At 37.6% G+C, this 23,445-nt stretch overlaps 6 protein-coding genes across 7 annotated transcripts in view; 1 reads left to right on the top strand and 5 right to left on the bottom strand.

Moving 5' to 3' along the window:
* The first annotated feature begins 6,695 nt into the window (after positions 1–6,695).
* LOC148411938 (histone H2B-like) lies at positions 6,696–7,383 on the top strand. The gene has a single exon (XM_088435069.1). The coding sequence runs from the start codon at positions 6,751–6,753 to the stop codon at positions 7,123–7,125; it is 375 nt and encodes a 124-aa protein (XP_088291195.1). The 5' UTR covers positions 6,696–6,750; the 3' UTR covers positions 7,126–7,383.
* A 453-nt stretch (positions 7,384–7,836) lies between these two features.
* On the bottom strand, positions 7,837–9,282 carry LOC148411937 (histone H4). Its single transcript, XM_088434252.1, has one exon. The coding sequence runs from the start codon at positions 8,670–8,672 to the stop codon at positions 8,361–8,363; it is 312 nt and encodes a 103-aa protein (XP_088290378.1). The 5' UTR covers positions 8,673–9,282; the 3' UTR covers positions 7,837–8,360.
* Positions 9,283–9,317: 35 nt separating this feature from the next.
* LOC148411936 (histone H2B-like) lies at positions 9,318–11,169 on the bottom strand. The gene has a single exon (XM_088434249.1). The coding sequence runs from the start codon at positions 11,047–11,049 to the stop codon at positions 10,675–10,677; it is 375 nt and encodes a 124-aa protein (XP_088290375.1). The 5' UTR covers positions 11,050–11,169; the 3' UTR covers positions 9,318–10,674.
* A 958-nt stretch (positions 11,170–12,127) lies between these two features.
* Positions 12,128–12,521, bottom strand: LOC148411935 (histone H4). The gene has a single exon (XM_088435381.1). It carries the CDS (start codon positions 12,506–12,508, stop codon positions 12,197–12,199), a length of 312 nt encoding a protein of 103 aa, XP_088291507.1. The 5' UTR covers positions 12,509–12,521; the 3' UTR covers positions 12,128–12,196.
* Positions 12,522–12,628: 107 nt separating this feature from the next.
* Positions 12,629–14,576, bottom strand: LOC148411934 (histone H2A-like). The gene has a single exon (XM_088434247.1). It carries the CDS (start codon positions 14,416–14,418, stop codon positions 14,035–14,037), a length of 384 nt encoding a protein of 127 aa, XP_088290373.1. The 5' UTR covers positions 14,419–14,576; the 3' UTR covers positions 12,629–14,034.
* Positions 14,577–17,001: 2,425 nt separating this feature from the next.
* LOC148411933 (glutathione hydrolase 1 proenzyme-like) overlaps positions 17,002–23,445 on the bottom strand; it is a 21,874-nt gene continuing 15,430 nt past the window's right edge. For both annotated transcript variants that reach the window (XM_088435281.1, XM_088435282.1), the window contains 9 exons: positions 23,116–23,308; positions 22,883–23,043; positions 21,620–21,769; positions 20,265–20,401; positions 19,215–19,402; positions 19,022–19,149; positions 18,306–18,418; positions 18,075–18,188; positions 17,002–17,460 (listed from right to left, as the gene is read on the bottom strand). In XM_088435281.1, the coding sequence (XP_088291407.1) occupies positions 17,314–17,460; positions 18,075–18,188; positions 18,306–18,418; positions 19,022–19,149; positions 19,215–19,402; positions 20,265–20,401; positions 21,620–21,769; positions 22,883–23,043; positions 23,116–23,308 (1,331 nt within the window). In that variant the 3' untranslated portion in view covers positions 17,002–17,313. The remainder of the gene's footprint in view (positions 17,461–18,074; positions 18,189–18,305; positions 18,419–19,021; positions 19,150–19,214; positions 19,403–20,264; positions 20,402–21,619; positions 21,770–22,882; positions 23,044–23,115; positions 23,309–23,445) is intronic.

The following is a 23,445-nucleotide window of genomic DNA, read 5'->3' as shown; positions in this document are numbered from 1 at the left end:
ATAATACTAAAACTAATACTACAATACTAATGATACCCTTGATTTTATATAGTACGTTTTGTCATTGTAAAATCAAGAGTATCAATACAATTTTACTGCCTGTTAAAATTGTTTTTAACCGGTTTTTAGCCGTCTGGCAGTGAGAGAGTTAGAATGAAAACGTGAAGTAAATAAATACATAAATTAACTGTATTTTTAATAGAAATATATATTGATGATTTACAAATTAAAAATTAAAAATAAAGAAAAAGCTAATTGAAAGTATTATTGATTATTCACAAATATGAACTGTATTTTTAATAGAAATATATATTGATGATTTACAAATTAAAAATTAAAAATAAAGAAAAAGCTAATTGAAAATGTATTATTGATTATTCACAAATAAAAAATTACAAATAAATAAAGTTAAAAAATGAATAATTTTAAAAAATACATATACTGTATATATTTTTTGTCATGAATTTTTTTCTCAATTTTTAGATTGTTTGGATGGGACCCGATAAAGCCTACGTTTTGAAAAGTGTGTCAAAGTTACCATGGCGACCAAACATGTTTTCTCAAAAACTGTGCCGTCTCTTTTGAGTAATTGCTCGTTACACCCGATTTGCAGCAGGATGACATTTATTCTCGACATTTACGTAACACGTAATAAGCAATAGCGATGTGTGCTCAGCGAGCGGCAGATTACGCGAACGTTCCTTGATATTTATCAATAGTCAGGCGGGGATGTGGAAATGCAATTTCGTCTCATGCGACCCAGCTGGTTCGACAGGAAGGAGATTTGGCGAGCGCTCGTCAGATACGGCGCAAAGATGCTCCATTCCACCGCCGTGATAATTGCATACCGCTTGGCGCGCTTTTATTTAGTGTCTCTTCAAGGACGTTTTTCGACGGATCAAAATGGATTTTCCCACTCGGACCGTAAATCAAGTTCTCGGCTCTCTTTCCAGTAACCGGATGGTGAAATATAATGAGCAAAACTACAAATAAAAAAGGAAGAGGCAAAAATAAAAGTAAAAAAAGTGAAATGTGAAAACGTTTATCTTATGTTATCTTCTATGCATCCTTAATAGTCCAAACACAGCATTCTGATTAATATTAAATTTGAGGAATATTTTTTTTTAACTCATTCAATCCCAAAGACGTGTTTTTACGTTTTTTTTAAAAAAGTCCAAACATTCAATCCCAGGTACTTTTTTTTTTCTTCACGTTTTTACCTAAAAGATAGTCTAAAACCGCTGGTACTAAATTGATTAAATATTGAAGTATTCAATTACTTCACGTAAACACATGTTAATGTAATCAATCATTTTAGTTACTTTGGTACCTGAAGTAATCAGCCACTTTAATATTTGACTACTTAATGTAAACAATTATTACCTGGAGTAAAACGAGGAGGGAATGAATAAAACAATCCATGTTTCAAAAAAAAAAAAATTGAGTTGAATTTCTGTAAAAAATAATAATGCAAAAAATGTTTAAAAAAAAATCCAGGACAGTAGAATTAAACGGTTGGCCACTTTGGAGGCGTTGTTCTTTAAAAAGAAAAGAAAACCAAAAAAACAAGGTAAGATAAGAGGTCAAATTGTTGTCACCGGGCCTTAGCGGATTCATTTGCGCTTATGCAAGCATGACTTTGTCTCTCGGCAAAACAAAGGCCACATTGATGCAGACGGAAGTACGGACGTGAAAGTTATTCTCTTCGGCTCTGGGTGATAGGAATCCTATATTAGGAAGGATGATATCATACTTTTCATGATATCGTATATAATATCGCTCGCTCCTGGGTGAAAGTTCAGGACGGATTAAGGCGCTCTTAAATTAACTTGAGAGTGGAATCAAACTTCTTTTTTTTACTATGTTTGAATGAATCACAATACTGTTAACAACGAGAACACTGCTCCTACTGATAAATATGGTGGTGTCAGAATTATGTTCAGAAGTTGCTTCCAATTTTTCATTGAGTCGTCCGGGGAATTTGTATTGAATTGATTCAATCTGGCTCTCGTTTTGAAGAGTCGTTATGAAGTTATGAGAATCAATCATACTGACAGCAGATGACAGAGAGAGAGAGAGAGAGAGAGAGAGAGAGAGAGAGAGAGAGAGAGAGAGAGAGAGAGAGAGAGAGAGAGAGGTGTAGGTACTTGTATATATATATATTTTTTTAGTAGTATTTTAATGACTGAAATAATTATTTCAGTAATAAAATAATGAATTTAGGTAGTTTACTCACTAAAGTACCAAAAGTAATCATTGTAAAACGTAATTGAGCAGTTTAATGACTTGAGGACTAAAGTAAATGAGTACTTTGGTAGTTACCGGTATGTACTTAAATAATCAATTACTTTAAGTACAAAAGTATTATTGGTTTAGCTACTAAATGTACTAAAGTATGAAAATGAATTGATGACAATAAATGCATAAACTGTATACATTTAAAGTCTATATTAAAGGCAACGTGGAACTACTTGCTTTATTTTTTATTTTTACATTACGGTTTAAGTAAAAAAAAAAAATCAAAAAGGTATCAGTATCAGTATTTACTTAAGTAATCAATTACTTTAAGTACTAAAAGTACGATTAGTTTAGCTACTAAATGTACTAAAGTATGAAAATTAATTGATGACTATAAAGGCATAAACTGTATACATTTAAAGTCTAGATTATAGACAATATGTAACTCCTTGCTTTATTTGTATTTTTATTTACGGTTTAAGTAAAAAAAAGAATCAATTCAGTTATCAATTACTTTAAGTACTAAAAGTACTATTAGTTTAGCTACTAAATGTACTAAAGTATGAAAATTAATTGATGACTATAAAGGCATAAACTGTATACATTTAAAGTCTAGATTATAGACAATATGTAACTCCTTGCTTTATTTGTATTTTTATTTACGGTTTAAGTAAAAAAAAAAGAATCAAAAAGGTACCCCCGGCTCACGGAATGCTGAGGTGACAGCAAATATGACAATGGCAACAAGAGCGGAATAGCCGCCTTGGGCGCACAAAAGCTCTCGCATCGTCAAGGTGGAGACTATGTCAAGAATGGCGTCGGCCCGCGTGCTGATTTCACATGTAAACACCCAATGTTAGCGCTCCATCATGGCGCCTCTTTGAAATCTTTGTCCGGGGCGTGCCTTTAATTGCTCCACAGGACTCGTTTGAGTCCTTTTTTTTTTTTTTAAAGACATAATTCAAGTAGTTCAGCAGGCTGAAAGCGAGTATGAAAACAAATGCGGTATTTTCACTAGCGGATTCCTAATTTCTGATCGCCCCAGGAATTTTTGTTGTTTTCGACTTGTCCAGTTGTGCTCCACACTTTGCTATTTTTGCCACATTTGCTAAATTTCAGAATATTTCAAGTTCAAAAAGACCTAAATGAAAAGCCGGAATCCAATAGGTTCAAAGTTAAAACGAAAAGGAAAAAAAAAGACAAAAACAAAAAAGTACAAGTCAAAAATCTAAAGAAAAAAACCCGCCAGAATTAAACTTAAACAGTAAAAAAAAAAAAAAAAAAAAAAAAAAAATATATATATATATATATATATATATATATATATATATATATATATATATATATATATATATTGGAAATGTCAAGTGAACCACCGTAAAAAAGTGAGAAATAAGTGACAAATAAATAACAAAATAAAAACAATACAGCTTGTAAGTAGTCCCAAACAAAAACGTAAAATAACAACGAAACTTAGAATTTTGAAAATGGCGAAACTCAAACTGAAAAAGTGGAAAATTAAACGGTTAAAGCGTAAAAACAGTCAAAATAAATAAACAAATAAATAAAAACAAACAGACCAGTGAAAAATATAAAAGTAAAAAAAATTATGAAACAATGATACAAGTGAAAACAAAAAATAGGTTGAAAACGGAGTTAAACATTGAAAAAACAAAATATAGGTCGAAATTAAATTAAAAATTTAGCAAACAAAAAATAAAAGAAATATAAGTGCCAAATTAAAATAATAACAATTGTAAAACAACACCCAATAAAAAACCCGTAACCAACATATAATACAATGAAACAAAGAATAAAAAGTCAAAAACAAAATGACAAAAGCAATAACAAAAAAAACGAGCGAAATAAAAATATTTATTTATTTAACCTGTATTTTTTGAGGAACGCAAAAAAAATAAACAATAACAAAAACAAGTGCAAAATGAAATAGAAAAACAAACAAAGAAAAGATCACAATGCCTTTATTGGTCTATTTTTTTTTTCCCACTAACGCCCTTCCTTTTACATGACAAAGGTCATGCCAATTTCACGCTAATTGCGCCGTTTAACTAAAAGCACAGCTGTCCTTGATTACCTACTGAATGACGGGCGCGCCCCACGACACACTCATAACAATCACGTCTCTTTGTGGCGTCAAATGTCTAAGTTACCGAAATACCGCTTGTAATCTGTGCAAATCGTCCGTTTCACGGAATACGCCGACAGCACCGTTTTCCACGTACTTTTTCCATTCCTTGTCATCCTCTTTTGATTGTTTTTTTTTTTTTCCCTGACATCACAAGTTTTGGGATCATTCGCCAAATGATGAGAAGAAAATGGCCATGTGATTGACGGTTTGCTCAATTGCATTCATGACAACAACAACAAAAAAAAAAAGACGCCGTCACGCCGCATTCTTGGTCCGGTAAATTCGGGCGTCAAGAGACAAGTTATTACATTTCTGCCTGGAGGGGACGTGTGTCAATTGTTTTTGAGGGCGGGGCTGCCGTCATACCACGGTGAGAAATGGTAAACGCCCATTAATTGCGCTGGATACGTTCCAGACGAAAACCAGAAGTTAAAATTTGTCATATAGAGACCATTTTTTTTCTAGTACCTTTTTAGGCTTCTCGAGACTTTTTTGAGCTTATAATTGACATATTTACCCAATTTTATTTTGCCAAGTGGGACTACCTTGGGGGCGAATTTACTACGCTAATTCTCCAAATACAAAACACACTTTTTTCCCCAAAAATGAAGGCCAATAATATGGGTGTTTCCTATGAACTGTAATTTAAAATTTTGATTGTTTTAGCTGTTAGCAAGTGCCTGTTGCAGCTAACTGCAGTTTATGCTACCTGGGGTTGTTACGGCATTATTTCCAATAAAAGAAGCGAGCAGACTGAACCAACGTCTGAGTCCATCCTTGCTCATACGCAGGAATATTACTAAAAACGAGAAGATCGCGGAAAACCTATGATATCTCCAGCAAGTGCCTGTTGTAGCTAACAGCAGTTGTGTTAGCTGAGGTTGTTATGGCATTATTTTCAATAAAACAAGCGAACATTCTGAACCAATGTCCGAGTCCATCCTTGTTCACGCTCAGGAATATTACTAAAACCAAAATTCAATTCATTTATTTATTTAGCATTTAGCAGTAAGTTCCTTTTGCAGCTTACAGCATATTTTTCTTCGTTGATGAATTTCAATCTTCACAACACCACAAGTACCAAATGACCACTTTGAAACAAAACTTTTCATTTATTTCAGCAATTTCACGTTACACTGCACTACAAGTACCAAAATGACCATTTTTATATCAAAATGGCTGGCAGACTTTTCATTTATTTTATGGAATGTGTATTTCAGACTTTTTTTCCGGATTTCTTCATGATAAATAGGCCTACATATTGCTAAGGAAATCCGTTTTAGACGAGTGAATTTTGAAATTCTCAAGGCTGCCCCCTATTCCAAAATTTTTGGGGCAGATTTATTGTGGCAAAAATGTTGCACCAAAATGGCAGCGTTATGTATGGTCATCAGTCATCTGATATGCTAATGAAATTTAGGAGCATTAAAATAAATGCTTGTAGCGATAAGATTTTTTTGTTTTTGTTTGAAGCCAACAAGTTAATTCCATCCGCTCTAGGAAATGAGGTGAGTCACATAATGATCTAATGAGAGCCATAACTGCCTAAGGTGGGGCTAACACATCATTAAAAAAAAATGATTTTAATTGCCCTCTTGTAATAAGAACAAGCTTTTGTCAAAATAACTGTGTGCTACATTAAGACTCTAGCTCATTACGCCACTCCCAATTCCAACCGTGCCTCAGCCAACTCAACCTGTCACGTATGGAATATTTTCCACTCCTATAAATATTAGTTATTCCAATAGTTATTGTCAAATATAGGAAAGCAAGTTCAAATAAAACCGCACGTTAATCGGTATAAAAAGAAAAGTATAAAAATAAGTATAAAAAGAATTTGAATTTAAAATATGAATGCAAAAAAATATATACAGTAAAAATAAACCACACAAAGAACGTCCCAAAAAGTGGGAAAAACACAAATTAAAATGCCATCATTTTAAATGAAAAATAGTTAATGGGCGACATGATTTTGTGACGTTAATCTGTTATGCACGCAGTTTCCACTAGATGGCGTCAAAATGGCCATAAAGCAGCTTTAGATTATAGAAACTACATCCATCTAGTAAATCATATTTTGTGATGCGTCGCAAAGAAATTTCAAGTTACGAGAGTGTCTTTTGGTAAAAAAAAAAGGACAGTTTCTTCTATATTGCGTCATAAAACGGAGTTAAAGAAACGGCATCATGACATACAAAGGATCTGCCCACGTGATCAGAAACCGCCATTTTAGACTGACCTTCAACCTCGGAGTGTGCTGTCCAGATTCTAGCCAATCAAAAAGTGGCGTTCGCGCAGTAAAATTTACATAGGGTCCTCTATAAGACCCCGACCCTCAATCGTTCATCCACATCCTAATCACCATGCCTGAACCAGCCAAATCCGCGCCCAAGAAGGGCTCCAAGAAGGCCGTCACCAAATCCGCCGGCAAGCCCGGCAAGAGGAGGAAGAAGGGAAGGAAGGAGAGCTACGCCATCTACGTGTACAAGGTGCTGAAACAGGTCCACCCCGACACCGGCATCTCCTCCAAGGCCATGAGCATCATGAACTCGTTCGTCAACGACATCTTCGAGCGCATCGCCTCCGAGGCTTCCCGCCTGGCCCACTACAACAAGCGGTCCACCATCTCCTCCAGAGAGATCCAGACCGCCGTCCGTCTCCTGCTGCCCGGTGAGCTGGCCAAGCACGCCGTGTCCGAGGGCACCAAGGCTGTCACCAAATACACCAGCTCCAAGTAAATTTCCCCAGTTTACTTGGCACCCCAACGGCTCTTTTAAGAGCCACCCACTCTTTCTCAAGAGCAAAATGTTCCGTCAACACCGTTTACTTATTAGAACACTATCAGAGCTCAACGGTTTTGTGCTACGTAGTTCGTATCGGTCAGACGAATAAGCATGAAGCAATCTGTCAGTAAATCATGTCTAAAAACGTCTTGTGTAGACAAGTACGAGTTTTATATATGAATGTCCACTATGATTAAAACACATTCAAAAGTTGCGAATATTGAAAAAAAATTGTCTGTCTTTGTGACATGACACAATTACCATTACTTTTACCATTACCTTAACTGAGCGCTACAGCTATTGAGGTGAAACAAAAATGTTTTGGCCGCTCTTCAATGATATGTTGGAAAAATCGCAGGAAAGTCAGTCAGAAATCCTATTAAAATGCATATAAAAAATTGCAATTCTAATGGCTTAACATGGTCTAAAATTTGGACAATGATTTTCGTACAACGATGTTTCACGTCCAGCTGCAATCACATAATGTAAGAATCGTTGCCTTTAGAAAATATACATATTTTAATCAGCTGCTTGAAATTTCAGCTCCCTAGTGTTTTTCACCCATTTATTCTTTTATATTTAAAATATAAAATCAATGAGTTAGGATAGACCCCTCCCCCCAAAAAGGTGTTTAAAATGAGCAATTAAAAATCACACACAATAAAATCGGTTGTCTGTAAATACCACTGACTTTAATAATTCAAAACAGCCAATGAAAAATCAGCAAAAGTTCTGCTTTATTTTCAAAAATGTTATATATGTAATATGTAAATTCATGAGTCACTTTTCCGATCTTCATATCAGCATCACAATATAGTTGCTACAAACTGGAGTGTTTCACTAGCAATTAAAACGTTAGCGAGATTTCACATTGTTTATTCGAAGTCATCATCGTAACTAATAGCAAATTAACACAAAATTAGAACATCTGCACAGTGCTTTTACATGAACGAACTGAATCTTTAGAACGGCCCCTTTGAACAATGAATCAGGAGCAACTGAATCTTTAGAACGGCCCTTATGAACAATGAGGACGCAACACAGCAACACAGTCAGTTATGTGACCAGGCCTTTCTGGTAATTTGGAGCATTTCATTAAAATAGGAATACCGATTACCCTTTGTAGAACTGTTGAGTGGCCCTGAAAAGGACCTTTTGCTTGTTTTGGAAAGTCAGACCGTATATGAAATTTAACCGCCAAAGCCGTACAGAGTGCGGCCTTGTCTCTTGAGGGCGTACACTACATCCATAGCAGTGACGGTCTTCCTCTTGGCGTGCTCGGTGTAAGTAACAGCATCGCGGATGACATTCTCCAGGAAGACCTTCAGCACACCGCGGGTCTCTTCGTAGATCAAACCAGAAATACGCTTGACACCGCCACGGCGAGCCAAGCGACGAATAGCAGGTTTGGTAATGCCCTGAATGTTATCGCGAAGGACCTTGCGGTGACGCTTGGCGCCTCCTTTCCCCAAACCTTTACCACCCTTGCCTCTACCGGACATATTTGCAACAGCAGATCTAAACAAATGATTTGACTGACAGCACACGTTGCGAAGCTGTATTATTTCTTCACTGCGGACCTGAGAGAGGACAGTTAACACTATTTGGATGGGAGGCACGTCTCCCTTCCCCCATGATTTTGCTAGGGATAATGTATCTCCGTGTGTACATTTTAAACGATGAAAGGTGGTTTACACAGATTTAGTGACAAAGAATACAAAATTTGACGTGATTATATGCGACAATCACACTTTTCCAAATTTTTGTTTACAGGAGCTGGTTTCCAGTATATACTGGTTTGTTTGGCATCTCTCGTTCTATTATGCAATTTAATTCAACTGGGAATTTGTAAACTACTGCTGACAAGTCTTAGCAACAGACACTTGCCAACCTTGTTACCTATGGATAGCATTCTGTGGTTGACATCTCACTGGAAGTATTTACATATTGCAAAACATTGCATCACTAAGTAAAGTTCTATACACAACGTTTCTATCGCTTTCACTTCCAGGTCAGAATTAATCTTTGATAAACGCGAAATCTAAACCCCGTTTTTGTTTACGTACAGATTTGCTGCTTAGTGATTGGCCATATGGAGCGGGAGGGCGGTTGACCAATCACCGATGTGGTCATCTTTGCGTTCTATGCTGTTATGTACTTTTCACCTACTGTTCTTTTCATTCATTAATTTATTCATTCATTCATTCATTCATTCATTCATTCATAGAAAGAAAGAAGGAAAGAAAGAAAAGATCTTTCATACCAGCGATTCATGTGTCAAGCCAAGATGGTAGTTCAAGTGCTACTCAAAGAACTACGAAAATGGCAGAAGAACTACAAGTGACAGAAAAAAAAAAACGTTGCTAGCCGGACTTTAAAAAACGGCGCACGTGGGCGCAGGTGAAATCAATTCTCATCATCCGTTTTCTTAAAACAGCCCAACTTTGTTTACTCTGTCGTCAGTAACCTTTAAAAAATAAAAATAAAACAGTAAGACGATTCAGACACTTTGAAGATGCAAACGGTAAGACGCTGTTTTCGTGTATTTTTCCTGCACAATTGCAAGCACTGATCTTTCGAAATGTGGTAAAATGATGTGGAGATTATCGTACATTAGTATATTGTTTACAATAATTGCTTCGTGTCAGTGAATGAATCCTAAATAAATAATTGTAGGGATCTTGTCAGCTGTGGGCAGTTGTAAATTATAGCATAATCTATCCAATGGCACTGCCTGCTGGCTAAATTGAGCACAACAACTATTTTATTTAGATTAATACGGAATAGCAACATTTTAGTTGTGTTGGCTCTTAAGAGTTTGAGAATCAATAGTACAATAAAACGACTTTTTATATTGTAAAATGTTGCCATCATATAAATGTAGTCATGTTATTTTTATGGATGAAATTATTATACACAATACTGGTGTAATCACTTATGCGTGAAACAGGAATGAATGTCATACCTATTTTACAGTCGTATCGGTATGCAAACCACTATATATACTTATTTTTCAGCCATGAAAAACCAAAATGACCCATAAAGTACGCGTTTCTTACGCTTAAAATAAAAATTACTGCATCGGCTAATAGTTGCTCTGCCCACTCTAGCCAGTAGGGGGCAGCGTTACAAATTGATGTGCTGCATCCTTGCAGGTTAAATTTCATTTAGTGTATTTTGTACGTAGTAGCAATATACGTCGTGGTATGTTTCAATTAGCATAGAATATAGATACTATTCAAACATGACAATGGAAGGAAAAATAGGCAATCAAGTAATTTGCTTTTTAGTATAGTCAACAGCAAAGCTGCACTGTTGCAGTCGTCGACCATTTTGAAACAGCACTTAACGCGGTAATGTCTGTCAGAAAGTGGGTCAGTCTTAAATATTTATATAGAGTGCAACGAGAAGAGATGATGATCTTGGCTATTGGAATGCGAACTCTTTCAGAAAAGTGGGTGGCTCTTAAAAGAACCGTTGATTTACTTCGTTGATGGAGCAAATTTACTTGGAGCTGGTGTACTTGGTGACGGCTTTGGTGCCCTCGGACACGGCGTGCTTGGCTAGCTCTCCGGGCAGCAGGAGACGGACGGCGGTCTGAATCTCCCGAGAGGTGATAGTGGAGCGCTTGTTGTAGTGGGCCAGGCGGGAAGCCTCGGAGGCGATGCGCTCGAAGATGTCGTTGACGAACGAGTTCATGATGCTCATGGCCTTGGAGGAGATGCCGGTGTCGGGGTGGACCTGTTTCAGCACCTTGTACACGTAGATGGCGTAGCTTTCCTTCCTTCCCTTCTTTCTCCTCTTGCCGGGCTTCCCGGCGGATTTGGTGACGGCCTTCTTGGAGCCCTTCTTGGGCGCGGATTTGGCTGGTTCAGGCATGGTGATTGGGGTGGGGGCTGCGGCGTATGAGTCGGGGTCTTATAGACGCTCTTATGTAAATAATGCTGCGCCAACGCCACTCTCTGATTGGCTGAAATCATACTGCACCATATTCCTTTGTTGTACGATTTTAAGACGTTTAAAAATAAGGGCCTTATTTTCATGTAAAATGTTTAAACTCCTCGTTGATTGAAAAACAAATGCCAGCCATTGTCAGCAGAATTGAAATACACTATAAAAAAAAAAAGAGTAAAAAATAAATACAATCTTTAATTACTAAATTTTCCCCAAATCCATTCGTAAAGAAAAAAACAGCCCAAACAATCCAAAATTACTGGGCTAATGATCTCTAGTGGTAGGCTAATAAAATATTTGTATTGGTACTAAATTAGTATCAACTCATAGCAGTGAGATTAAGATGTAATTTCACTTTTTGTTTAATGCAGGGGTGTCCTACTCGTTTTACCTTGCAGGATTTATGGAAGAAACTCAATTCCCATGTAGGCTAGAGCAATGTGTAATGTTATCAAACTAGATTTTTTTTTTATCACTGTCCAAAATAATAAAAGCACAACCATCACTATTTTACCATGGAACATTAACATTACCAAGATATGTTTATTTTTTTAATATCAGCTCATTTTTATTCTTTACATAGTAGCAATGTCATTATTTTGCAGTCCGGATCATACCTGTTTGCGGGCCGGATACGACCCCTGGGTTAATGTTTTATGCAAAATGCCTGCAGTAATTTTTTTCTCGTTTTCAGGATTGTCCTCTTTTAAAAGCAAAAATGTAAACGAAAAAATAGTGTAAACCCACAATGGATATAATAATGTATTGATATCGAAAACATGATTAATAATAATGCTATCTGAACAGACTTAATGAATAATTGCAAGTACTGTAGTGTCGTAAATCTGAAGAATAGATAATGGTCAAATATGATGATCTGTAGAGAACGAAGCCACCAGAACCGAACCGATGTAGCAAGCGTTTCGTAAACGGGTTAGTGACCCTAAATTTGTATATTTAATCGTGTGTTTTTATAATGATATTGAAGGGTTATATTGGAATATGAACTCTTAGAAGAAGTGAGTGGCCCTTAAAAGGGCCTTTGGTTATTGATGTAAATTCAAATGTGGAGTTAACCACCAAAGCCGTACAGAGTGCGGCCTTGCCTCTTGAGAGCATAGACTACGTCCATGGCGGTGACGGTCTTCCTCTTGGCGTGCTCGGTGTAAGTAACAGCATCGCGGATGACGTTCTCCAGGAAGACCTTAAGCACACCGCGAGTCTCTTCGTAGATCAGACCAGAAATGCGCTTGACACCGCCACGGCGAGCCAAACGACGAATGGCGGGTTTGGTAATGCCCTGGATGTTATCACGAAGGACCTTGCGGTGACGCTTAGCGCCTCCTTTCCCCAAACCTTTGCCGCCCTTGCCTCGACCAGACATCTTAAATTGCTTCTATTGAGAGTAATACAAGAGAAGACTGACGCATGACTGGGTAGTATGTGTGTTTTATATCACCAGACAGCGGACCTGAAAGAAGACACGCTTCCCCATTTGGCTCTGAATGACATTGCCCTTCCCCCACACTAAGCACAGAGCTGCCTTCGTTTTTGTACATTTTAAATGAAATATAACGGAATTTATTCGGATTTAGGGTGAATCACAACATGGGTAAACAATGTATATTTATTATTGAACGCGATAAGACACTGGAGCAAAAGAAACACTTTAAAAGCTCATCTCACACCACCCTTTCAATAACATTACTTTTATTAAACAGGTTGAATTTCTACCAATACCCCTCAAGAGAAATTGAAAATTAGGATGACAAGACATTACAATAAAGCGATCTATTATTTTTAAACTTTACATTTATTTTCTATATATCTCAATTTAAGCACAGATGGTTAAAATCACTCTACGTATTTCTTTGTCATAATGTTAATTTCAGAATGATTTAAAATTTGTGTTCATCGCTGTACACAGTGTTTGTACTTTAGAAATGTAATGCTTCACAAAATATCTTTAATTCACTTTCAATTAAGTGTAACATTGGACGTATTAGGTTACTGTACCATATTGTAATTGTGTATCTGTCAATAAAACTTCCCAATTTTTATAATTACTTTAGCATTATCAGACAATCATGTTTTGAATTGCAACGTTTCAACGTACTGTTTTGTTGTAGGGGTTACATTTATTCATTTTGAATAAATTCTCTGCTCTGCTTTTTTTCTGTAGTATTGTGCAGACATGAATAATGCTCCTGTGAGGGAATTACCACCATGCAGTCACTAAGATAATTATTTTGTGACTTTGTATCTTTAGTCAAAGACAACGTATTATAAAACGGCTTTGATTGTCCATTTAGGATAAATATACTAGTCATCAAGAGCTTATATCCTGCATGTTTTAGATGTTTCTCTTACCAACACACTTGATTCAAATGATACTCATCATCAAGCTCTGCATGAGTTCGAAAATGATCCTAATTATTTGAAATCGCTGTGTTAAAGAGAAATTGAAAACATGTCTGCTTTTGGCCCTGTAAAATGTTGAGCTGCAACAGGATGCAGTAAGATTTAGACTCATTAGAAAGAAGTTTGAGAGGAATTACATAATATACTGCTTAACCAATTAGGGCTTATATTGTGTATTTGTATGTGAAGTCTAACGTCAGTGTCGCTAAGGTGGAAATATGATCTCGGCCTATGTGGCGTTCATAAACGAATGTGTCTTTTGAATGACCCCATTAAAAGAGCTAATTTGCCCACTCCCTGACACAATTAGCAATTTTTGAAGTTGTTCGTTTGCTAGTACGTTTTAATATACGGGTCTTGTAGATCGTAAATAGTCAAGCCGTGGTTGATGTGACATTCCTCAATATTTAAACGAATGTACTCCTTTGGAAATAGATGAGCGGCTCTTAAAAGAGCCTTTGTGGTGGTCGAATCGATGACGAATGGAGTTTACTTAGTCTTCACTTTCTCAGTCTTCTTGGGCAGAAGAACAGCCTGGATGTTGGGCAACACACCACCCTGTGCGATGGTCACTCCGCCGAGGAGTTTGTTCAGCTCTTCGTCATTTCGGACCGCGAGTTGTAAATGACGAGGAATGATTCTGGTCTTCTTGTTGTCACGAGCGGCGTTGCCTGCCAATTCCAGGATTTCAGCCGTCAAATATTCAAGAACAGCCGCCAGGTAGACAGGAGCCCCGGCACCAATGCGTTCGCCGTAGTTTCCTTTGCGGAGCAGTCGGTGAACACGACCGACCGGGAATTGAAGACCGGCACGTGAAGAACGGGTCTTAGCCTTAGCTCTGGCCTTGCCACCGGTTTTTCCACGTCCAGACATTTTGAATTTCTTTCGTTGATCACTGTGAGAGCGTATTCGAAATACCTCATCCTATGCGAGACAGAGTATTTATAGCTGCTTGTACTGCTCGCCGATTGGCTAGCCGAAACGGAGAAATGGTTGTCCAATCAGCTAAGAGATGCTGTCATGACGCTATTCTTAGTCATTAATTTCTTTTCTCCGCCCTTTCCAAGCAAATTCATGGAGAACTGAGCAAGCGAGAGAGTTACGGGACTGCACAAAATACCACGATAAACGTTTCATCCGTCCCCTCTTTAATTTACTCCTTAAAATTAATAGATTGTAAATATTCTGGCTTCTCTATGACGGCCATTTCAACATCGGCAAATACTTCCATAAACACGTTAAACAGGCAAGCTATGCATGACCTCACGATATCATCAACGAAATTCAAGGCTCTCATTTATCGTACTTATCTTCCAGTAATCCACCTTATTAATTAATGTTCGCTGTGGTTCACGTTAGTTTCTGAACAAACTTTTTGATTTGCATGCAGAAAAATGTAAGGGCCACATTATTTGTTGTTATTTTTAACTTACTAAGTAAGCATTGTATAATTTTTTAAGCAAGTAATTACGCTTTGTCTAGATAATGTAGTTGTGTTTAAAAAAATAAATAAATAAACTGCTCTGACCAGGCTTTTTGTCAAAGGACATACTGCCTTTTCCCATGATGTCTTTTGTTTGAACATGATGCAATTCATTCATAACGGACACAACACAGGACACAAATAATTCACATTATCTTCAAAATGTGTGCTGCGGTAGTTTGGCAATAGATGGCGCTGCTGTAATTGTAATATAGTCTGTTGTCTGTCTGCTAAAGTGTGGAGACAGGATAATAATAAAACAGGCTGAAATCAAATGAAGACGAGAGGCAGTTTTCTTCATTTTTCTAACATGGTGTTTGCATAAATGTACATGTAAAAAAACTATCTTGAACGGAGGAACAATTGTTTCAAAGTGTGTGTGACTCCCACTACAACACTCGCAAACAGAAAGTTTTGTTTGTGATAATGTTCAGTCAACAGTTTGGCCATTGCTGCTCCCGAAACGCTTGCCCTTGCCAAAAACAACTTGAATTTTGAACCCGTTTTTTGACCGGATGATGTATTAAAACGCAACATCACAATGAATGAGCAAATGCAATGAGACATGAAGGTTGTCAACACCACACTGGATACAAACGAACCCATTCGATAAAAGAGAGTCTAAAAACGACACTTAAAGCGCTTAAAGTAATAATTTACTTTCTGTAATTAAGCATAAAGTAATTGAAAAAAATGGTTTCAAAAAGATATGTCCCCTCGCTCCAAAAATAACCACAAATTTTCACTCACTATCTATGCTACAGGTCACAAAAGTACATTTACCCTAATCAAATAAATGTTAATTATCGACGTGAGATAAGTGCAAAGATTTAAAGTTGGCGACTGGTTGAATGTCCGTGTCAAAGGTCATTTAAGATAGTTGAAAGCAAATGAACCGTTGTGTATTCATAAATCAGCAATGACATATTCGCATACTTGTGTTTTATTTTATGTCCAACCAATATTCCCTTATTGGCTGAAATGGTTGTTTTTGTGCTCAGACCACAGCAATTCATATTATAATTAATGTAACTACCGAATTGAATCGTTTATGCGACATGGGTTTGTGGTGTACATATTAGATGCATGGCATTGATGCTTAATGTCATTTGTTGCAATTCCCATTACAACCTTTTGAGGGGGCGGGGTTATTATCCCTTGTGATTATCATTCATACATGAAACCAAACAATCCACATTACTTCATACAACCACTGCAGATATTTCAGAGTTGAGGTGGAGTGAATAAGTTGTGTGTGTGTGTGTTGCATAAGTGTCAGCAATACATGTGCGGACCTGCGGTGGATCTTAATTGGGCCTTGGAGGCACGAAGCAGCCAGACTCCAATGTCTCCTTGTCTTCTTAATGACTAATTGCCAAGATGCTCAGCAAGTGGGGATCTTTATTCACTTTGGGGGCTTTTTCGTGGCCCGGGGTGGGTGGCGAATCTTTGCATGAAATATTCACGCATACCCAATTTAGGCTTTTATAACCTCTGCCAAGTGCAGTCAATACATTTCTTCGATCAACAATGGAGAAAATGAAGCATTAATTGCTCATTTTATTATTTATGATTGACTCTCGGAAGGTTCTCGTCTTCAGATTCTTATCTGACGACCTGAGAGGTGTAAAGCACCGTAAAGGGCATTTGTTTTTGGCCTATATCGTTAGACTCATTGGAGCTACCCTACGAAGTCCTAGTGTCCTCAATCAAGGACATCCTGGCCTTTCCGGTCATGTCTTATGTTTGGCTGGGATGCCATTCACTTTGCTGTGACAAAATGGATGCGGAAATGGACACAAATGAATGAGCTGGGTTACAGAATGATAACAGGGGTACAGTATGCAAAAAAAAACAAACCTAATATATATATATATATATATATATATATATATATATAAATGCACACTGTTAATTTGGAAATAATTCTGGCAAAACTTTCGTCCTATAAAAAGCAGGTGATCATGCGGATATGTCAGTAGCATCTTTTAATGCACAGAAATGACTCGACAATGCTAATGATTTACAAAAAGGCCTTCATAAATAGCATGGGATCGTACACTTTTATGATCGGACAAAAGGTCGGACGCGGGCTCCGCTTCAAACATTCACTGTCGCTCGTTTACAAAGTCGGCAGGATGATAAATTGATGACAAAATACGGCAGACGCCGGGAGGAAGTTCGATTTTTGTGTTTGAGATACAAAAAAATAGACAATCGAAAAATGTGTTTGGTGCAAAAACAACTGGCAGTAGTCCCGTGAGTCTTTAATCACGCCGGCGAGCTCAGTAGCCCGCCGCGTACGCCCACTTGCGAGGATCCGATTCTGCGTGGAGTCCGTCCTCATAGCGGACCACCGCCTGCACCACGGCTCCCGTTGACTTGAGGAATTGCGTCACATGGTTTTTCTCCGCCAGACCCTCCATGACGTTCTGTCAAGAAAACAGAAGCTTGTTGCGAAAATGCGATAATAGCAAAAGTAACTACATTATATATTTAGAAAATTGAAATGGGAATATTTATTACGTCATAATTATTTTTGAAGACTTTTGCATTATGGGAATCCAGGCTAAGCCGATCATGGAAGTCATTGAAGGGCTTGCAAATGTCATAAGTTGGCCACCCGCTGGTTTTGGGGTGTCAACACAAAAGTTTCTATTGCGTCCAGCTCGTGAGTTGCCGTTGAAATGATTAATGCAAAAATCGGAGGAAATGCATGATAAAACATTGGGTTTCAATATGTCCAAAATTGACAATATGCCCAATTTTGAATGGCAGTAAATGAGCCCGACATGGGCTAAATTTGACACCTATAGCGTGTACCTCTCAATCTCCCGTTGGCAAGAATTTAGCCACAGTATTTTAGCCACCTAGTGTTTTTTTTTGTTTATTTATTTTTTGTATGCTTTTCCTTTTGAGATCTCACATCAAAAAATCCGAATTGGTTAAAAAATTTCCACAAGAGTTAAATAAGAACCAAACTGGCCCCAAAAGACGCCAGCTCTCCGCGCATTAGCCCTGGAAGGACAGTACAGCTCCGCCTCACTTTGTCAAAGTCCGGCTCGGCCACAGTGGTGTTGGGACTCAGCTGGTTGTGGAGCCTCGGATCGGACACGGCTTTCTTCAGGTCGTAATCGAAGAACAGCGCCTTCAAGATTACCTAGGAGGCTCACGATTATTACAACCAAGCAGAGTTTTTGAAATGACCATTTGGACTGACCCGCACAAGCACCAATCTTACCAAATGAATTGTTCAAAATCGCTAAAGTCCACTTACCTGAGCAATGGAGGTTGTGATCTTGGTACCACCGGAACCGCCCACCACCATCTTGACCCGGCCTTTTTTGTCGAAGAGGATGGTTGGACACATGGAAGACATCGGCCTTTTTCCTTTCAACAGCATGAAACCGTAGAGGACTCAGTTTTGATGTAACCCAACCGTATCTTTTATGCCCATATTCCCTATTTAGCGTAGCCCTGGCTACGCTAGCTTCGGATTTCTTGATCTCCAGCTTCGTTTCGTTTAAATCATCTTCTCATTTCTCTCTTTAACATCACAAGCAATCTTGGGAGCCATGGCTAACCCATTCAACTTTGAATTAACCAGTAAAATGCACGATAAATACGCTTTTGTAACCACTCACGATAGAACAAAGCTTTACCGTTCCGCCATTTTGAAACGAGTGAGGCCGACCAATAGCAGACCAGCATTGTAGTCACGCGTTGCATGGAAGCAAATTGTCTGCATTAGTAAATAAGTGCAACTACCTAAAAACGCCAGCACATGGAGGTAAAACAACACAAATACGGCCAAGCCCCTAGGGTCATGACAGTTGTTTTTGTCGCAATGCGGGGAAAATACCTTAAAGAGGGGATGAAAAAAACTCAGTATTCTACATCGCAACATGAAAATAACGTAAGCCAGGGACGCTGTAACACGGGGTCCACTGTAATAAAAATGCTAGCTGCCAAAGTTATAAGCCTGCAACGAACCTGGCCTGATGAAGTTATTCGGCGAGGGAGGCACCCCGAAACCGTTTGTGATGAGTGGGGAGCTGAAGTCATCCATCTCGTTGTTGAGGAGGATCCCAGTCGACCTGGACATGACTTTGGAGCCCAAACTGCCGAGCAAAAGAACGTTAAAAGCACACTCACGCTGGTTCAAAGCATCGCAAAGAGGTCGTACTATTGGTTAATGGTGCTGGTGGCCGCCACGGCGCTGCCGTCCGCCGCCACCACGGACAGGTGCGACGTGCCGTGATTGTCGGGGAGGTAAAATTCGGGTTCGTAGTAGCTCACGTTGTGAGTCGTCCAGTCTGTGATCTTCGATCGGAGCTCGTCGGCGTACGGCTGCGACGTGATGTTGACGATGAGCTTTGTGATGGAGACGAAAAGAGGTTTCAACGTTTTGAAATCCATTTTTACAAGGGAAATCTAAATCGCATAAAGTTATACCAGCTCAATATTTATAACACCAAATCCATATATATATATATATATATATATATATATATATATATATATATATATATAATATACACTGTATATGTATATATAATTTTTTATATGCATTTTTTATACTGCTTATACAAAGGATTTTATATATATATATATATATATATATATATATACACTGTATATGTATATATAATTTTTTTATACGCATTTTTTATACTGCTTATACAAAGGATTTATATATATATATATATATATATATATATATATATATATATATATATAATAAAATCCTTTATTTAAACAGTATAAAAAATGCGTATAAAATATATATTAAATTAAATATATTTATATATATATATATATATATATATATATATATATATATAATCCTTGATTTAAACAGTATTAAAATGCGTATAAAATATATATTAAATTAAATATATATATATATATATATATATATATATAATCCTTGATTTAAACAGTATAAAAATGCGTGTAAAATATATATTAAATTATATATATATATATATATATATATATATATATATATATATATATATATATGTGTATGTATATGTATGTATGTATGTATATGTATGTATGTATGAATGTATGTATAAGTATGTATATATATATATATATATGTAATATAAATATATATAAAATATTTAAAAAAATCTTTCAGCTTCTGCGCTATCCATTCATTTTTTAACGTTTTTTAAAAAATATATTTTAAAGAATGGGAGAAGCTCAGAATGGTCGTCAGGGTCCTTACATCGGTGATGTTGAGGAAGGCAGGATCTCCGAGCAAGGTCCTCTTCGCGTAGGCGAAGCGAAAGGCCTCGGTGATGCGATGGTACGTCAGGATCTTCTTCTCGGTGCCGGAAACGCTGTCGGACGTCAAGTTGTACCCTGCCGAGAAAACGTTTGTGCTCAAAAGAGACCTTTAATATTTTGGAGGAAATGACAGTTTTCAAATCATCTTAAATAATCCCTGTCATTATTATTATTATTTCAATGATAGTCAATCAATCAGGTATTTACTATAATAGTTAAATCGTGTTTATCTTCATTCTGCTTCATTCTGATGTCTGACGCAGGATAAAAATTTGGCCCGCTGGCCGCCGCCAGCTGGACTGTGTCCAATTAGAGCCGAATTGGCAAGATTAAAGTTTACGCATGAACCCCAGCGAGCGGGTGGCCCAGTCAGAGTAAAAAGAAGATTCCATGAAATTAATGACTTCAGAAACTCATCTCTTCTTCTCATTCTGTCATGAGGCACATGTTTTCATCTTTTCAGGCGGTGTTCTGCAAGAAACCCAAGGCAACATTTTGCAAGCTTTTTTTTTGCTCTCAACTTGGAGCAGAAAAAAAATCAGAATGTTGAGCAGTGGGGTCCAAAAAATATATTCAACTAAAATATAATTAAGGTTTTTAAATATACAATTTTGAAAGGATTATTAAGCAAACCTTGACAAAGTGGATGAGACTTATTTTGCTTGTGAAATTGGAGAGAAAAATGTGTATTTTGACTATTATTTTATTCCTAAATAACTACAATTTATATATATTTTTGAATGTTTCTTATTTGAAAAACCTCTTCAGTATGGCAATAATTTGTTTATTATTACATATTTTTTTACTGGTCGCAATTGGCCCCCAGGCCACAGTTTGTACACCGCTGTCCTAGCCTTTTATAGAGTGCTGTTTTTGCCACCATTGACACCTAAATGCATCAAAGAACATTTTTTTACAAAATGAGTGAAAGGATTTTCATGGAAAAAAAAACAAAGTAGCAGCACAAAATGTTTCTTTTATGGATGTTGATAATATTCTTAACCTTTTCTTAATGATGTATGCCCCCCACACACACGAAAAAACCAGGCTTGCATGTTCCAATTAATTTGCTCTTAATTTGAAAAGAAAAAACACTGTCCCTGCCATGACTTTAAGCGACTTTATACCTTTTTAAGTCTGATTCCCAAGCACATCTCACATTTTAAGAGCAGAATTTTGCTGCCACTTTTTCCTTTTTCCCCTTTCAAGAGAGCGAGCGGCTGGCAAAAATCATGAAAGCGCGTCCTCTCCCACTCGAGATGCTTTTTTTGGGACGGAGCATCCAAGGTTTACCATTCAAGATGTTTAGTATCAGCGAGAGCACAGGGCCGCTGGCGGGGGCGTTGGGAACTGCCATGGTGTACTCGCCCACGTTCACGCTCAAAGGCTTCTCATCCAAGACGGGCGCATAATCTCTCAGATCCTCCATTGTGATGATTCCGCCTATGCGGGCCAGAGACAAACACCGTCAACGCACTTGGACTCGATCTGGGATACAAATCCGTCACGCCAGTAAAATTAGACGGCGGGGAGAGGGGAGCGGTTTGCCGGGTGTTGATTTGAAGACACGATCAAGAACGATGAAATATTTCTCGGAGGTAAAAATGCGTTTTAATTAGACGCAGCCATCGTATTATTAACATTTGCAGAAAATAGGACAAGAAGAGTTTGCGATTTTGCGATATTTGGCAGGAAATAAAAAAGGATCACCAGTTAATCGTCCGATTACGACAAAATGTATATAACAATAAAAATAACGTATTTTTGTTCCATTCTTGCTTAGAACTAAGATATGAATTATGAGTAGATTTGCCCCCAAAAAAAAGTCTTTATTTTGTTGATTTTCATAACAGAGAGACGAATCGAGAAAACATTCTCCGTATTTATTTTGGAGAGATGGTTTGAATGTATTTATTTTCGACTCTGAAAACAGATGAAAAATGACCCAAAATGGTCCAAAATTTGTGCCAAAGTTTTATATGTAAAAAGCCAATTTTTAAAGTTTATTATAGAAATCCACCTTTACTTCATGATTGCACAAAAAGTTGGGTCAAACTGACTCAAATGCTGTGTTGGATTGACCCTTTTTTGACCCTTAATTAGGTTCTATTTAACCCAATCGTTTGAATAGTGTGTAATTGTAAAAAAACAAACAAAAAAATGACAATTTTTGGACATTTCTTTAGCCAAATGCTGAAAACAAATTGAAAAGAACACATGTAAATAAGTATATTGGATTGAAAGAACATTTTAAAAAAAAAAAACAAGAAAAAAAAACGTAAAAATACGTCTTTGGGATTGAATAATATAATATGGTCTGAGTTAAGTAAAAAAAATAGACCCTATAATCGAGACTGCGCCTAATAATACGGTTCGCCGTATGGTGCGGTAAAATACGTTACATCTTAGGATAATAATGACATGAAAACGAGGAGAAAAACCTTTTTATAATCTTTCAAACTGAGCTGTAAAGAACCGACTCAAATGGTTCCACTCCCACGTCAAACCTTCCTTAAATTGTTTTACACCTCACGTGTCCAAAACCGTATTGAATACCTGCAGCCTGAATATCAGCCACCAGATTCTTTGCAATCTGGCCATGGTAGAAGGCCTCGGCGCCCCCTTCTGCAATCCTCCTGTAAGTTTCCGCAAGCTTGGGAAAGGTCACCGTGTCGTTTTCTTCCAAGACCCCGCCGCCGCTTTTGCAGAAAACTTCACTGCCAGACAAGCAACGTTTTCGTTTGAAAATCCGATGAATATTTCTCAACCACCGCGTTTCGGGGTCTCACCACAAAGCCGAATCGTTGACGACGGTGGCCTTATGTCGGGCCAGAGCCGAGGCCAGCGCCCGGCCTAAGGGGAATCCGCGCTCCGCCAGATGGATGCTGGGCTGGAACAAATCCTTCCAAGGAAGTTTGCCGTGCCGCTTGTGCGCCAGCTCGTAACCTCGAATCTCTCCCGGAACGGCGATGGATAATCCTCCTAGCACGCGATAAAACCACCGAGACGGATCTCTTTATTGCCTAATTATGTGAAGGATGAACGATAGGAGCATCAACAAATGATAAAAGTTGGAACAGCTTGTTATAATCACGCCCTTTCTTGGCAGAACGAACTCT

Source organism: Hippichthys cyanospilos, chromosome 15, assembly GCF_059441005.1.
Source record: "Hippichthys cyanospilos isolate Australia breed blue-spotted pipefish chromosome 15, RoL_Hcya_1.0, whole genome shotgun sequence".
NCBI classification, from domain to species: domain Eukaryota; kingdom Metazoa; phylum Chordata; class Actinopteri; order Syngnathiformes; family Syngnathidae; genus Hippichthys; species Hippichthys cyanospilos.
This window is presented reverse-complemented; position numbering and strand designations above follow the sequence as displayed.

Bases quoted from the DNA above. Each gene is read 5' to 3' on its own strand.
- LOC148411936 (XM_088434249.1), bottom strand. From the start codon at position 11,049: ATGCCTGAACCAGCCAAATCCGCGCCCAAGAAGGGCTCCAAGAAGGCC.
- LOC148411935 (XM_088435381.1), bottom strand. From the start codon at position 12,508: ATGTCTGGTCGAGGCAAGGGCGGCAAAGGTTTGGGGAAAGGAGGCGCT.
- LOC148411937 (XM_088434252.1), bottom strand. From the start codon at position 8,672: ATGTCCGGTAGAGGCAAGGGTGGTAAAGGTTTGGGGAAAGGAGGCGCC.
- LOC148411934 (XM_088434247.1), bottom strand. From the start codon at position 14,418: ATGTCTGGACGTGGAAAAACCGGTGGCAAGGCCAGAGCTAAGGCTAAG.
- LOC148411938 (XM_088435069.1), top strand. From the start codon at position 6,751: ATGCCTGAACCAGCCAAATCCGCGCCCAAGAAGGGCTCCAAGAAGGCC.